Source organism: Centruroides vittatus, unplaced genomic scaffold, assembly GCF_030686945.1.
Source record: "Centruroides vittatus isolate TY-2023 unplaced genomic scaffold, ASM3068694v2 contig_377, whole genome shotgun sequence".
Taxonomy (NCBI): Eukaryota; Metazoa; Arthropoda; class Arachnida; order Scorpiones; family Buthidae; genus Centruroides; species Centruroides vittatus.
Window position 1 is genome coordinate 2,839,833 of NW_027122198.1, and position 17,419 is coordinate 2,857,251.

At 34.1% G+C, this 17,419-nt stretch overlaps 1 protein-coding gene across 1 annotated transcript in view; it reads left to right on the plus strand.

The window, feature by feature from the left end:
• The first annotated feature begins 352 nt into the window (after positions 1 to 352).
• LOC136975689 (APOBEC1 complementation factor-like) overlaps positions 353 to 17,419 on the plus strand; it is a 48,532-nt gene continuing 31,465 nt past the window's right edge. Inside the window, exons 1-3 of the mRNA XM_067270791.1 lie at positions 353 to 363; positions 2,250 to 2,367; positions 15,532 to 15,615. Coding sequence (XP_067126892.1) covers positions 353 to 363; positions 2,250 to 2,367; positions 15,532 to 15,615 — 213 coding nt within the window. The remainder of the gene's footprint in view (positions 364 to 2,249; positions 2,368 to 15,531; positions 15,616 to 17,419) is intronic.

Sequence of the window (17,419 nt, forward strand, 5' to 3'; positions counted from 1 at the left end):
CCTGGTCCCTTAAATCGAAAAATAAAGACAAGGGCTCACCTTTTAGGCGGGCTTGAACTACGGTGACCTTCACAGTCTCATCCCAGCTTGCCAACGACGCGACGTTCTCGACGGTTTGGAAAAACCTACTCACATCTAAAATATCTCCGGGCAGGTTCGAAAAACATGGGATCATGCCCATAAATCCCGTTACAATAGGCACATTGCCCAATTCCCCTGCCCCTGAAGATCCGCTGGTAATTTGTTCATCCATAGTTTACCGAAACCTTTTGGTTTTACAATAATATAATTTACAATTCCAATGGCTATAATTACAGATATAAGCGGCAGTAGGATGAGGGGTTAATACAAGATGCACGTTTGGTCGGTCCTTTTACAACAAACAACCCGATCAATATCCTGTCGCGGACGCCAATGTTGATTATCCGATGGATCTAAGTCCACGGATGTAATAAGGATGTATGTTAAGGACTCAAGTAATGACCAATTACACGTGCACGAATTTGGCGAAACAACAGTAATTTATTCTAACAGTACAATAACCGCGAGATGCTTCCTAACCCTCAAGTTTACACGATACACGACTTAAAACTAACGAAATTTACAATACTCTATATACATATATACATACACATTTTCCTTCTATACAATAATTGCATATATTAGCCTTCGACGAATCACGGTATTATGTTAAGTAAATGCAACACGATCTCGAGTTCCAAGCGTTCCTTTTCTTTACGTTAATTCACAAAACTAATAGTTCTTTCCGATACCTGAACGTAATTTACGTCACCAGAAGTACGTCCCTCGTTGATACTTCTCAATTACACTACGATGGAAACGGATTGTGCTTCCCGACTGAAAGTGGTCGCCCTTTCTAGACTCCTGTTCTCCCGGTCTAACTCCGACGTCCTTGCTGACCCTTCCTCGGCAACCTTCCTCGACGAATCCAAAAGCAGCCAAAAAGTGTCCTCAATCGTGAGAGTCCCTCAATTTATATTTCCCGCTCTCCGGAAGTCCGCTTCACTTATTGTCCCACTCTGGACCAATCAGAAAGCTTCTCACGTATCCTAAGGTGACATCATAAGAAAATTCCACGCGACACGGTACAAACCAAGAAAACCCGATACATACAAAAAGGAAACCGAGAAAATAATTAATAATAATAATAATAACAATAATACATAGTTGCGTAGCACTACACTTACTTAGTCAAGATACACAGGCGTTGACCAATTCTTTTTATCTAACCAACGAACCAGACTTCGTGGTACGTGACAAATATACGCGGGTCGATATATTTTTACTCTAACTTAAAAACTAAACTTACATCTATCTTATAACTAAAATAAAAATGAAAAAATGGAAATTAAGAATAAAGGACAGAGAGAAAGATTAGAAAATACCCGGGATTTTTTTTTGAATCGATGAATCTTGGGGTAAGACACCTTCTCCGATTCTTTTCTCCTTTATACTCTTTTGACTCCTCTGTTGCCGTAGACCTTATCTTTTAACTTGTCTCGATGTTCTACTTATATGTTCGCTGTTCTCCACTTCTTTCTCGGATCCCTTAGCACCTTGCAGTCTCTCGTATTCTTTTGTTTCTTTCCTTTTTTTTACTCTCGAGCACTGCCTTCCTCGTGCTTCTTCCTTCGGATCCCACACAAGAATGGTCTCTCTTCAGCCGTTTTACCCTCAGGCTCCACACTCTTCTTTTGTTTTCCCACGTTCTCGGAACTGGTCGTCTTACCCCCATGGGAGAAGGATTAAGAAAACGTTCTAGGAAGAATTTTAGAACAAAGAAACAGGAAAGACTTAAAACTAATCCAATAAAATACGAACATATGTACAAAATTATACAAAAAAAACATGGCCGACGGCCACATAAGTATAGTTATAAGATTGACAAAAATAAATTTGTTGTAATAATTAATTTTATTTATTGAAAAGTATGTTATTCACTAATATGCCTATAAAATTGAATATATTAGCAGTTCTTTGATAATCATGTCACACAATTGTTGATTTAATCTTTGTTTATCCACAGTGTTGTAGTATTATTATTGTCAATGTTAGAATACAGGTAACACTAATGTAATTAAAAATTGATATCAATTCATAATTCATATAATAGTTTGTATTCATATAATTTCGATCACTAATGTAATTAAAAATATATAAATATATATTTAAATTACACAAAAATGCTAGTACATAAATTTTAATTATAAATTGTTGGTTTTTGATAGCGGATTATCTCGAATTGCGATTAGAGGAAGAGGAAGAGGGGCTGCCGGAGTTCGAGGTGGAAGAGGATATGCTGGAGGATTTGGAAGGGGTGCAACAAGTTTTCGTAAACCTTTAGAGGTATGAAATTTTTGACAAAACTATGTCTCGTCTCTAAAATCATACTGCTGTCAATGGCTGTACACCTTAGAGGTATGAAGGAGTACATGTCAGGAGTTTTAATTTGGCACAGAGTATTTGGTATTCAAATCATGCACACATAAACTAAACCAGACTTGTAGGTAGGCAGGGAACCAAGAACCAGGTCAAAAAGAAAATACAAAATGCTGAGACTGTTTCTACAAACAGGCGCAAATCTCCACATTTGCGCGTGTGTTGCTTGCGCTCTTTGAGACATAGCCTTGTCCCAAAAATGGCTTCACTGTTTTACTTGTTACAGTTGGTTTATATCCTGTGGGTTTTAAAACTTCCGCTTGAAATAAAAATGAAGTTAAAGTTAAATAAATATTGAGATAATAAATATATTGATATTTTATTTTAATTGAGATGAAATAGATTATAATGCCATATAAAATTTTTTAAAGAAAAGTTTTACTTCCAAAGATAAAATAACAGTCAAAAATGTACTAAAGGAGATAAAAATAAAATATTGTTGAGTATAAATAAGTCTTAAACACAAGAAAGTTCAAATTTTTTATCAAACATAGTTCATTGTTAGAGATATAATTTATTCTTTGTTTTTTGGAATTAAGCACAAAATTGCTACGGAGAACTTATTATACGGGAACACTTTTTGTGATCGATAAAGCGTTCCTGTATGATAAGTTCTCCATAGCAATCAAGTACTGATACATAATTTATGTTAAAAAGATATTTCTGCAAATAAGTTCAGTGCCTGACATTATTATTTAACATCAGAATGAGAGACAGGACTTAACAGAGAGAAAAAAGCAAACAAAAAATTGAACAAAAAAACATTCTGAGAGATGAGTTGTTCCACATTGGGTAAATTTGTGAGTTTGTGATAAAATAAATAAACAACAATCCTCAAGAATTGAGGGCTAATATTTGATATGTGTTTAATTAAATTTTTTTTACCAAAAATCTAATAGACACCCACAACTGCTGTAAATAATCAGGCTATAATTTGGAAATAATAATTTTACATTAGAAATGAATTTGACACTAGAGGGAGGCATTAGATACTGTCTCATATTGAAATTAATAATTAATGTATAATTATTATTTCCAAATTATAGCCTGATTATTTATAGCAGTTGTGGGTGTCTATTTGCTTTGCATTGGGTTTCTGTTGATGTTTATATTTGTACCAAAAATCTTCCAGCAGATATGACAGTCCTATTTATTGAAACTATGCATTTCAGTGGGTATTTTTATTTTAATAATTTTGATTATGTATAATTTCCAAGTAAATTTTTTCCTGGTTATTTATATTTCTTAAAATTTGTGAAATTAAAAGACACTTTAATACATTTATACTCTTGTAACAAATTACAGGATTTGTTAACAAATTAGAAACAAACAACCTTTTGCCTTTATTTTTAAAGCTGTATAGTTTAAGGTTGTGGATTAAAAACAGAATAAATTATTTTTATCTAATAAAATGTCTTATTTCAAATCTTGATGATTAAGCAAATCTAAAAATATATAATTCTCTAATTAAATATTTTGGTTTGCAAAAATACTCTTTTAAAAATTGAAAATAATGATTCCTTAGAAAGAACATTTAATTAAAAATGGTTAATTAGATTATTAAACCTTTTCTTTAGTTCAAACATTTTATAAAACCATTTGGTTTGTTAGCATATCGAGTACACACTTTGAAATGGATACTCATGGCACAGTTACCTAAGTATTCAGGTAGTAATTTTCTATTCTACACCTCGATACACTCAAATATTTGGATATGGAAATGGGTAAGCAATAGGGCTGTGGAGTTGGAGTTGGGAAAAATGTGTCAACTCCAATGCTGACTCTGGCATTTTTCTCTTTTGGTTTTCCACAGAAAAATTTGTCAAGTTTAATATTGGAAATTGGCAAAATGCAGTAATTTTATGTATTAAATATGTAGTTTCCTTTGTAGTATTTGTGTTTAGTAGTTAAATTAGTTTGAGCCAATTGAATTTGAATATTTTAAAATCATTTCTTTATTATCCCTGCTCTAAATAAGTACTCTATTTTTCTGAATGAGCCAGACTAATTGATCAGAGTATATATTTTTCTTTTCTGAACAAGGGGCTGAAGTAGCTAGATTGCAATCTTTTTAGTTGGACTACAGTGGCGTGCCGTGACATTTGATGACAGGGAAGCTGTGTTTCTGTAAGAAGCCGACTTCCAGGGGCAATCAGTTAATTGCGCGTCAGTGATGGTCTAGGGCAGTGATTCTTAACCTTTTTATACTCGCCGCCCACCAAATATTTCATAATTTTTTTGTGACCCCCATTTTTTAATAATAATTTATATTTGATAATTTGATAATTTATCTATAATAAATTGATTTTTTTATTATTGCTTTATTTTTTATATAATAAATGTAAATCATAACTTTATTATTTCATTATCTATTTAAATAACATTCAAACTTCACAATTAAACATGAAAACTCATTAATTTTTAACAGAAAATAAAATAAGAAACGTGTCCATAAATCGATCCAATGTCGATGCTAAAACTAAACTAAAACTAAAACGCCCACTTGTCGTAAGGATTTTGCATATCTTTTGCAAAAATATTTAAATTTTCAAAGCCTACTATTTTTCCTAATTATTTTTAAATTTCCAAGCATTAATAGTTTCTTAAAATTGCTTTGGAATAAAAGAAGTAAATACTGCGGTGTAAGTAGCATATTTACATTTATTTCTTCTGTACTAACAAAGTTGTATGTAGGAAGAAATACAAAATAAATAAATAAAAACTAAATAGGAAAACTTTATCTTTCTTATTTCACTTTTCAATACGATATTCGGATTATACATCAATTTTCTTTTTATTATATTCTGAAGGAAATTTTGCATAATTTGGCGGCCCCCAGCAAACTTCTTATGGACCCCCAGGGGCCGCGGCCCCCTGTTAAGAATCACTGGTCTAGGGTCCATTCGTATTCATTTGTTTGATAAGCCAGTAAAAACTGTAGACTTCTCTAAATGTATTTTTAATATCACAATTACATTCTGAATTGCTAGCCACGATATAAGGGCTAAAATTAAAAATAAATTATAAAACTTACTCGGTGAAATAAAATGTGCGGTGGATATACATACCTGGTACAATGTATTGTTCAATTGTATTAATATACTTTTAAAAAAATTATAATTAAAATATAGCTTTGTAAAGAAACGTACATAAAAATAACATAAAATATTCTTTACTTTTTAAATCTTAAAACAATCCACTTAGTCAAATATCTTGATACGAGTAGCTAATGGATGGAACTAGTGACGGTCCAGGTAGGTGTGTAGTGAGTGTGTGCGTGCCAAATCCCGAGGGTGCCGATACCGGTCAATGTCAAATGCCTCTTTTGTCGCATCACTAGTATATCTCAAAGGATGCCACAGGGCTGTTGTAAATTTTAAACGTTTCTCACCATAGCTGTAAAAATCTAAATATGTTAAACTTAATAGTCATTTGTTTTCTAACTAATTCGTTTTAATACCAGGTGTACACGGAAATCAGTTTCCCACTGTACTGAGCGAGTGATTGGTTCTGTTAAGCTTTTGTTGAAGTAAAATTCTGGCTCTTTCAACAGGGTTTTATTTATGTCCCCATTCCCTAATCTCTTAATTATTTAGTCACTTCTTAAGTAGAAATAAGTCGAAACCAGTTACTTTGTACCTGAATATCTGTAGTCTTGGGAAAACAGTGGAAAGACAAATTTTTATGACAACGGATATATAAATTGTAAATTTAAGGAAAATAAATTCTAGAGCTTTTTTTGTACCATTGTATGTACTGTACGTCTCATTCATTAAATTTGGTTGTAAATGATGCTGCCAAAGTAACAGTTAATTTTTAACACTGTACTAGAATTGTACACGTTTTTTCTGCATCCCCTTACAGATGGGACGTACTAAATCGTAATATCACCGGTTTAACATTGAAATCCGTAAGTAATATAAGATGGGAGAGCAGCATAAACGCAGAATAAATATATCAAATATTTTAATGGATTTTTTTAAAACTCCTGTCAACTATACAGAACTATCATAAAAACGTGCCAGTAAACTCCTATCGGTTGGGTTGTTATAAATCTAGTCTAGGGTGGGCAACCCTTTTTATAACATGCGCCAGAATAAATTTTACGTTTTTTTTCGCGCCGTAGTAGTTAATTGACGCCTTCTTGTGACTTGCAATTTTTTTAGTCTGCAAATATGAAATAAATAAATAAAAAGTTAATTACTACATTTATTTCTCTTATCGTTTTTGAAAATTACAAAGAATTGGAAAAATAACTAATTAATTAGTTATTTTTTTAATTTAATAATCTATTAAAGATCTCGCGGGCCGGATAGAAACTTTTCGCCAGCCGTAGCTGGCCCGCGGGTTGCCCGCCGTTGATCTAGTCTGCTCATGTTTCACATAATCGGGCGAGGGTGGTCGAATATCTAGCAGGCGGCTAACAGCCCACAACCGCTCCGGGATATAAAGTCGCGTACTCTTTACGTGTGTGTCGCTTCTACCAGCTAAACCGTGACGTTGGTGCTCTGTAAAGCGCATGCGCCAATGCCTATAATCTGGCTGCTTGGAAGTTGACAAGCAGGCGGCTAACAGCTCAGAACCAGTTCGGGTTATAAAGTTGGACTCTGTACGCGTGTGTCGCTTCTACCAGCTAAACCGGGTGAGGTTGGTGCTCTGTAAACCGCATGTGCTAATGCCTATATAATCTGGCTGATTAGAAACTGACCCGGTTTCGACATTCCTTCCACCACCGAATTATTCGAATATACAATAGCAATCTTATCGTTTTTTTTTCACATGTAGTATAGAAATTTGTAAAAAGATACATAATGCAGTTATAATAAAATATTAATTTTAATTAATTCAAAGTACGTTAAAATATGAAAATATATATTTTATAAAATACAAGGGAAGGTCATTGGAAGGTGGAATCGGCGCTTCCATCGCTTCCAATGACGGCACGCCACTGTTGGACTAACTTTTCTGGAAGGGTGAAATTGATGTGCAAATGCTGTAGAATAAAGATATGTAGAAGTAGAATTTTATCATCCCCTCTTCTTCCTCTTATAAAATATTTGTTAAAAATTAATTTTTTATACAAATAAATATTAATGTAAGTTAAATATTAAAAATACTAACTATAAAAGTATTTAAGTAAATGCCCTGGGCTCCTTTCAGAGTTTAGAGTTGATACTCCTATGAGCACCTCTGCACACCCCATAAAATGACTTGGTATTTAATTTTGCCAGAGTTGGGAGTTGGAGTCTGCCTACTAAAATTATCAAGAGTTGGAGTCAAGTGTTTTTTTACCGACTCCGCAGCTTTGGTAAGCAGTGCTAGTCCTAACAGTAATTGCAGTAAAGCTGAAAGTTTATTTTCTTTTAGACTTAAGATATAAAAATTTTTCTTTGATTCTTCTGTTTTCCAAACTTTATAATAGTTTCAAGATATAAAAATCTAACTAATTTTATTTTGTGAAAGTCAAAATATGGTGAATATCCCAAATAAGAATAAGTTTTACCACAAAAAATGTAAAGGAAACATATATTTATATTCATGTGAATTATAGATACACATAAAAGTTTGTGTAGTATGTGATTTCAATTTGATACATGATACACAAATTAGTGATGTGGTCCAGTAGAAACTTAAACTATTTTAAACCAATACTTAACCTAAGAAGAGAAACAAAAAGGAAAGATAATAGGTTGTGAAAGAAAAGATTGAAACAAAATCCTTGAAGTCAACCCTGACAAGCTTATGAATCTTGAAAGAAGATAGTGGCAATGGTAATTTCTGGTACACTTCATTTGTTATAATACAGTTTTCTTTGATTTTATCACGCCTTCTTTGCTTGTGTGTTTAATCAAAAAAAAAAAGATGTATCAATTACAGTAAATATTCATTCCTTCCTATAGCCTTCCACTTCCAATTTTATTTTCAGACTAATGAGCTTATTGAACTCCCACAGGCAACTGAGTATAAGTAAATTGAACACAGGAAACCAAAAAATCCAGCAGAAAAATGTTTGTGGTGTTCTATAAAAGTGAGGCAGTACGGTCTGCGAATGAAACATACAGAAAGGACTCTGCAACGACTACAATAATAGACAATGTCCCTTTATTCCACTTAGAACAAATAAGGTTTTTTTTTTTTTTATAAGGAATCCCAACTGATTTTTTTATGACTTACAATTCAAGGTGTTTCAAACAGGGGGGACTCTGTCCCTAAACAAAGCAAAATGGTGTGTTATTTTTCTAGCGCGTAACAATCAGTCCCTCGTTATCGCGTGACTAACTTAACTTAAATCTAGCTTAAATCTAACTTAATATTAAGGAAAAATAAGAAAGATGGAATAGCAGGAAGGTAGAAGAAATGAAGGGATGATTCACCCGGGGTTTTCTCTTTCTTCAGCGGATACATACTTTGTGTATGATCTGGGTTCGACGATAGTGGCTTTCTTCACTATCCTTTCTTCTCTCAATTATCGGGGTTCTCCAATATGCCGGTCTCTATATTTCGGTTCCTCACTAGACTATCGCAAACTTCTTTCCTCTCTCAGAAATCACAATCGAGCCTCTCTCTTTTCGTCCTTCTCTCTTCGTGTCTAGTCGAAAAGTGACCCCTCTCTTAGCCACTTTTTCCCCAGGCCACACTACCTGCTATTGTCTCTACCAATTCTCAGAACAGCTAATCCATCCCCACGGCGATAACGGTCATCTTGGAAAGTTTAAGAAAGAATAGACAAAGGAAAAAAGAGGAAATTGCAAAAATAAGATAGGATTATAACTATATACAATAAAATTAGGGATGAAACAATCAATGATTGTATATATAAATATATACAATCAATCAATGATTGTATATATAAATATATACAATCAATCAATGATTGTATATATAAATATATACAATCATTGATTGTTTCATCCCTAATATTTTTTCTAGCATCGTAAAAGTACAAAAAATAATATCTGTTCATGTGTTACAATAATTATAAACTAAGGCTATGATAAAATGATTTTAAAAACTAGAACACAAAGATATGGAATGAGACAGACGAAGAGGATAAAGATAGAATAAGGATATACTCAGGATATTTTTTCTTTGTGATTGAATAATGAAAAGAGGGTCCACTGGGAAGTCTTCATATAAAGTTCTACTTTTTTCTTTAGGCCCAAAGCGCTTTGATACCTTCCTTTTTTCCTTTTCTTTTCTACTCGTCACAAAAGTTCACTGCACAATCCATGAATTAAGCTTGGGTCACCTATCACCTTTTCTCATTTGACTCTGCTCCTAGCACTGTCGGTCCTTTTCTTGGTTTGAGCAAAAAAGTGTCTCTGGTTGAAGAATGCCTTGCGACTTTCTTCCTAATACTCCACGTGACTTCCCTCTTTATTGTTCCCAATGGTTCCAGGAATGGACCTTCTAGTTGTTATGAAAGAACAAAAGGAGAGAAAAGAAAGTTCTTGAAAAAGGAGTAACAAAGAATGAAGGGAAAGATGTTAGGTGTAAAAATAAAACAAACAATATGGTGGGCAGCTACATTTATAATAATAATGTACTGTATCAATTTCATTAGTAGACTTTCCTCTGACTACAGACCATACTACTCTGTAGCTGTTTTTGATAGTTGTGTGTTGGTTTAGCAAATGTGGATGAGATGGCATTAGCACGATCAGAAATATAGGAATCTGACTTTTGTATTGAGAATATCTAGAAAGTGTATAAATTATATGAACTGTACAGGTTTAAAATAATAACAAAATTACATGGCTTATTTGTACTTTTTTGATTTCAGTTATGTCTAGAACATTATCGCTAGACTTTTGTCAGATAAATCAATATAATCATCACTATATTTGTTCATTTCTTCATTAATAAATTCAAACAATTCCTGTTCAGTACATTTATGTGCCATATCTGAACTTAACTCACATATACAAAATAAAACAACTTTAAATTCACTTGCAAAATATGGCAACAAAATTCTGAATTCAACGATGCACATTGTTCTAAGAAATAGCTTATATTTCACATTTCTGAGAAAATGGTGCCCACTGTTAGTTAACAGACACACTAAAAAACACACAAAATTCATATTTTGATTGCTGAAAATGTAACTAATCTCTGCACACAAAGCTAGAACTAATTTAAAGTCGTAAGCACAAAAAACCTTTCACACGCTGTTTCTAGCAAACAAATTAGTGAGCACAAACGTTTTCGGTCGTTTTAAAAGGCCTTCTTCAGGTGCACTGAGGACTGTTGGAAAGTCGGATAGCAAATGTTTACATGACGTCATTGTTTATGAGGGGTTTCCTCTTACAAGTGACGTCTTAGCAGAGAAGGTTTAAACGAAATTGACCTTGGAAAATATTTTAAGATTAGCCAAGCTGCGTGAACTATTGTCGAAGATATGCAAATTGTGAAAGGCGGAAAAAAGGAAAAGAAAAGGAAATAGAAAGAAAAAGGGAAAAAAGAAACCCGATAAATTTAGAAACTGCACGAGAGAACGAAACGGACAAGGAGAGGGTGGACCGGTCTATTTAATTAAGGGGGTTATCGAGGAGTGACCGCCAGGCAGGGGAGAGCGAATCTGCATCCCTGCTGTTAATGCAGTTTCCTTTGAGGGACTCAGTAAAGATTTCTATAGCTTCGATTGTTCTAAGTTTGCTACAGTCAAGAATAGGAACGGTAATCCTAGCATCTTCCCATTCGGCCATTATACTGGGTTCGCTTGCAAACTGGGCTAGGGTGGAATTAAATTTTTTGTTGCGCGCGTTGTACCTATGCTCAGCTATCCTTTTGGTAAGCGATCTGTTGGTTGAGCCTATGTAGGTTAATTTATTGCTTGGCTTAACTCTATTGTCCACCAGCGGAACAGAGTAAACCCCTGGAATCCTGGCTTCGCTGCATTTATCCTTGTTATTTGTTAGAAGCTTATAAATCGTAGGGCTGCGCTTGTACGTAAGACCAACTTTGGCTTTTTTGGATAAGATTTTATACGCTTGGCTCAACCTAGGGTCGAAATCAACAACAAATTGCTTACTTCGCAGGTTACGAGGACTGGAACTAACAGCTTTGTTAACAACGAGATCATGCATTCTCTGGGCCAGCACATCAATGAATTTACCGTTGTAACCGTGGGCTACGGCAATGCGTTTGATGTGCTGGATTTCACGAAACGCGTCATTAGTGTTAGAGCAATGGGTATAGGCCCTACGGATCAGGGCCCTGTAGGCGGAAATTTTATAGGTAAAGGGGTTGTTCGAGGTTGAGGGGATGAAGAAAGGTTGAAGATTAGGCTTATGGAATACACTAGTGGTTATACAACCATGGTCTAGGAAAATACTGAGGTCAGGGAAATGGGCCAACTTATCTTCCTGCTGATCAAGCTTTAACTTAAGCCCAAACGGATTGTTATTAACAGTCTGCAGCAGCTTATCGACGTCCGGTTCGGATCTCCAAATAATAAGAATATCATCAACATACCGCGTGTAGAGTATAATGTCTGCATTGAAGGTTTGTAGGACTTTGCTATCTAATTTTCTAACCACTAACTCACAGAGGTCTCCAGACAGGGGGCTACCCATTGGGACCCCTCTTCTTTGAAGGTAGATTCACTGGTTGAAGGTGAAAAAGGAGTTGTAGCATACTAGGTGGGCCAGATCCAAAATCTGCTTGTGGTGCTTAGGTCCGGGCGGAACTGCTTGGAAGAGGAAGTCTCTAAGGGCACAGAAGCATGGCTCCAATTTAATGGACGGATACATAGCTTCATAGTCCAACACTGTGATAAATTCTTGCCCGGTTAAAGCAATGCCTTGTAATTTAGAGACGAGTTCACCCGCGTTCGAAACGAGTGTAGCTATATTCTTTCAAATAAGCTCTGAGGAGCTCATGCAGACCTCTTTCAAGGGGGAGTGTTGGGGATCTTGACTTGTCCACGATCAGCCGTATTTGTTTGCCTGGTTTATGGGCGTTAGCATAGCCAAAAAGCCTTGGTACCTCGGGAGACTGCATCGTTGCATTCCCTAGGCGTAGGTGTTTAGCTAGAGGTGAACAGGTAAATCTAACAACCCTATTCTGGAGCTTGTCAAAGAAACTTTCCGCAATATTTTGGCATTCCGTAGACCTGATATATTCCTTGAGGAGCTGAACATATGTGTGCTTCTTCATAAGAACGACGTTTCTGCTTTTATCCACCCTAGTAAGGGTGATATCGTTAGCCTGTAACCATTTCTTACTCTTATCTATGCTTGTCCAGAAAACCTTGTCTCTGTCGTCAACCTCTTTAATTCTTCTGCTGAGCGCTGTATTCCATCTAAAGAACTCTTTATGTTGAGCTCTAACGGGCAGTAGAAGTTTCGCGATATTCAGAACGATAGTATAGGTTGAGATATTCGGAGGTTTTGGAGCGAACATAGGCCCAAATCTAAAGGCTTGAACCAACTCTTCTGGAGGTTTAATATTGTCCCAGCATATGAGGGGACATTCCAGCTTGTTTTTGCACTGTTTTTTTTGGTTTTTCATTACCCAACTCAATTTTTTGGCGTATTTCCTGCGTAGAGACTGCTGAACTTGCTCTTGTAGGTTTATGACTCTGGAGTTGACATTTGACAGGAGGACCAGGTCGTGGTTAAAGAGGGCTAACACTAATGACGCGTTTCGTGAAATCCAGCACATCAAACGCATCGCCGTAGCCCACGGTTACAACGGTAAATTTATTGATGTGCTGGCCCAGAGAACGCATGATCTCGTTGTTAACAAAGCTGTTAGTTCCAGTCCTCGTAATTTATAAGCTTCTAACAAATAACAAGGATAAATGCAGCGAAGCCAGGATTCCAGGGGTTTACTCTGTTCCGCTGGTGGACAATAGAGTTAAGCCAAGCAATAAATTAACCTACATAGGCTCAACCAACAGATCGCTTACCAAAAGGATAGCTGAGCATAGGTACAACGCGCACAACAAAAAATTTAATTCCACCCTAGCCCAGTTTGCAAGTGAACCCAGTATAACAGTTGAATGGGAAGATGCTAGGATTACCGTTCCTATTCTTGACTGTAGCAAACTTAGAACAATCGAAGCTATAGAAATCTTTACTGAGTCCCTCAAAGGAAACTGCATTAACAGCAGGGATGCAGATTCGCTCTCCCCTGCCTGGCGGTCACTCCTCGATAACCCCCTTAATTAAATAGACCGGTCCACCCTCTCCTTGTCCGTTTCGTTCTCTCGTGCAGTTTCTAAATTTATCGGGTTTCTTTTTTCCCTTTTTCTTTCTATTTCCTTTTCTTTTCCTTTTTTCCGCCTTTCACAATTTGCATATCTTCGACAATAGTTCACGCAGCTTGGCTAATCTTAAAATATTTTCCAAGGTCAATTTCGTTTAAACCTTCTCTGCTAAGACGTCACTTGTAAGAGGAAACCCCTCATAAACAATGACGTCATGTAAACATTTGCTATCCGACTTTCCAACAGTCCTCAGTGCACCTGAAGAAGGCCTTTTAAAACGGCCGAAAACGTTTGTGCTCACTAATTTGTTTGCTAGAAACAGCGTGTGAAAGATTTTTTGTGCTTACGAAAATGTAACATTATGTTTTCAGCAATAACAATTTGTGAATTTGTAAAAAATGTTAGTATGTCACAGACACATATTGTTGAAACATTACATTCACTTGAAATGGCTGTAAAACATGTTGATTGTGTTTTGCATGCAGTTTGTTTTTTTTCACTTATGAAAAAACAAACTGAATTGAGTATAATTTTGTCTGATGAAGGTAGGCTGCTGTAAGGTTTTATTTTGTTTTTAAATTGATTACTAATTTTTATCTTAGAGAACTTTTTTTACAGATGAATGAAAAAATAGAAATAAATTTTAAAATAAAAATATTTGTTATTAACCGGAAATTTGTTCTAGTGGGTGTGATTTTTCAGTAGAGTACCAAGGTACCAATGTATTTGAATAATGTGCTTTTGATATATGCGGTAACATCAAGAAATCTATTAATCACATTAATCAAGGGATACCTATAGTAGGTAACTAGTATATAGCAGAAACCTGTCTACTATGGAAGAGTTGTTCAGTCACTTGGGATTCCATTATAGATAGATTTGACTGTATAATACAATATAATAAGAAGTATTAGAAGTGAGAAATAAGCTAATAATCTTAATGTTTGTTTTTATTTTTTGCCTGGGCAATGCTATTAAGAAAAGAAAGCATCATAACTGTTTGATTTGTTTAATTTCTTAATTAAATATTTTTTTATATATAGAAAATATGTTAGTACCTATAATTAATATGTTTTTTTCAGTTATGTATCAAGAACATTTAACTATCATTTTATTTTGAACCTCATTTCAAAAGATGTTATTAATATGCGCTGCCACTTGCTAACGTACCAATGGGTATAGGCCGTAGGGCCTATACCCATTGCTCTAACACTAATGACGCGTTTCGTGAAATCCAGCACATCAAACGCATCGCCGTAGCCCACAATTACAACGGTAAATTTATTGATGTGCTGGCCCAGAACAAGGTAACTGATGCAACCCGCAACATCTAATGTATTGGACATTCCTAGTTTTCTGTTGGAGTTTGAATTTTATAACTGGCAATAAATTTGCACATTAAAGAAGAATTATGGGTGAAATTCTACTCTGGAGTGATAATCAAAATTTAATTAAATCACCCAAATTTAACGATCATTAAAATTTTTAACAGATGATGACTTATATGTACGTACACCCATATTTAGTTTACATTTTTTATTAATTAAATCACTTAATTAGCTCAATTATGACAGAAAATATTAGCAATTTTTTGACAACTTCTCAAATTAAACATTTCAAAATTAATTGACCAAGACTTTTTATCTCTCATTAATGGAGAATGTGAAATTTACTCCAAATTCTATAAGCATAATATTTTTATCTATCATTTAACGTTTAAATTTAATAAACATTTAATGTAATTCATTTAGAATTACATTTAATTTCAATTAAATGTAAAAAATTACAAGTACTAATTATTATTATTAATATTTTCTCTCTCTTTTTTTGCATGTAATCTAAATAATATCTTTTTACAGCATCGTTTTATTGAACTCCAACCTAATATGGAACTAATTCCTACTAATCCATTTACTTTGAAACCTATGCGTACTCCAGTTCAGGTAACTGAAATTATCAGTTATGTAAAATATTTAATTTATTTAAATCAGTGTCAAAAATTAGGTTTGTTTTGTTTTTAGTAAATTGCATAAAGCATTGAAAGGACTTTATATAAGTTTCAATAAGTTAAAATTGATGTAAAAGAATAATAAAATTGTTTTCTTAAAAATAGAAATTTGTCAATTTAAAAATTTTATCAGTTTTTATTTCTGAATGCAAAACCATTTTAAGGCTACTGCAACAACTGCTGTGGTAGGTACCCCGAGCTTGAGGGAGTCTCGTCTTTCATAAATGTAACTAAATAACAGGGTGTCCAATGGACCTGAAAACCTGGAAATGTGAGGGAATTTATCAGATAAGGGAAGAGTCATGGAAATCTCAGGAAATTTGGTATAAAACCCAGAAGAAGAAAAAAATATATATATATTATTGCAATGCTTATAATGGAAAGGGAACAACAAAAGCAATTTGAATGTGCACATTGTTGTGTCACATGATATGAATGATGGTCTAAGATTACATTATGCATGCTAATTTACTCCAGTGTTGTACAGTACATGCTACAAATTTTTAATTTACAGTTACAAAACAATAAACATAGATTTTACTTTTTATGAGATAGAGTAATACCCCGAACTTATGCGATAGGTGGGACCGAGTGATAACCCCGACTTATGCAAATTCGACTTACGGGGTGTAAGTCGAATTCACGTAAGTCGGGGTATAATTTCGCATATAAATACATACAAGTTATTTTTAATTGGGGCCGGAGACTAAAGAAAACGATAATTTATAAAAAAATGTTTAATAAAATCTTAGATCATACATATGTATAACAAATTATATTATTAAAATCGTAAACCAAAGTTATTTTGATATAGAAAGCTTCATAAAATCTAACAAATTCGTCTGACGGCTCAAAGATTTTTTCTCCTGCAAAATTTCCTCGTAGCATGCTAATAATTTTTTTATTTCTTGTTTTGTAGAAGAAATGTGCTCTTCGTTGGAGTCTATATTTTCTAAAATTTGTAACCCTTTTCAATTGAACTGAGGCCTTCTGTCAAGTTTTCACAGGTTTGAGAATTTTTCCTTTACCATAAAAGGTAAAGGAAAAATTGTTCTGACCGTCAATTCTGGCAGATCAAATTTCTTGGCCAATTTACAAATTTTCATTTTTGTATTGGAGTCTTTAATAATGTTAACTTTGCATTTCAAAGATAAAGTTTTTCTTTGCTTGTTTGATGCAGAAGAATCAGTTCTACTTCGTTTGGATGACATAGAGTCTCTATGTTATGTCTCCGTTTTTTTTTTTTTTGTAATTTCGAAGTTTGTTCGTTTTTGATATTCGTTAACTGACGAAGGCTGATTAATGCGGCCGAAAACGTTTTTATTCTAATAAAACTTCCTACTGGATACTTAAAAGGTGTAGTACGTTTGTTACTATTGTTTTCTTCTTGGTCTAAAACCACATATAGTTTTTCATATACATGCCCATTTCTTCTTCATCCTTAAGTTTTGTCCACCACTGTATGATTATATATATGATGATATACAATCTTCTGCACATTTTGAAGCAACAATACATTAATTGAAATGAAAAAAAAATTAATCATTTTTTATAATAAAAGAAATTGAACAGTCTTATAACTGAGTTTCATTTGGTAACATCAAATAAATTGTGAACTGTTTTTGATTTTATTAAATATATCACTTGTGCAAGTTATGCTTTTATGGGTTGTGGCTAGAATAACTTTACAAGTAAGTATAAATTACACACTACTACTTTGATCCCCTTCAAAGACACAC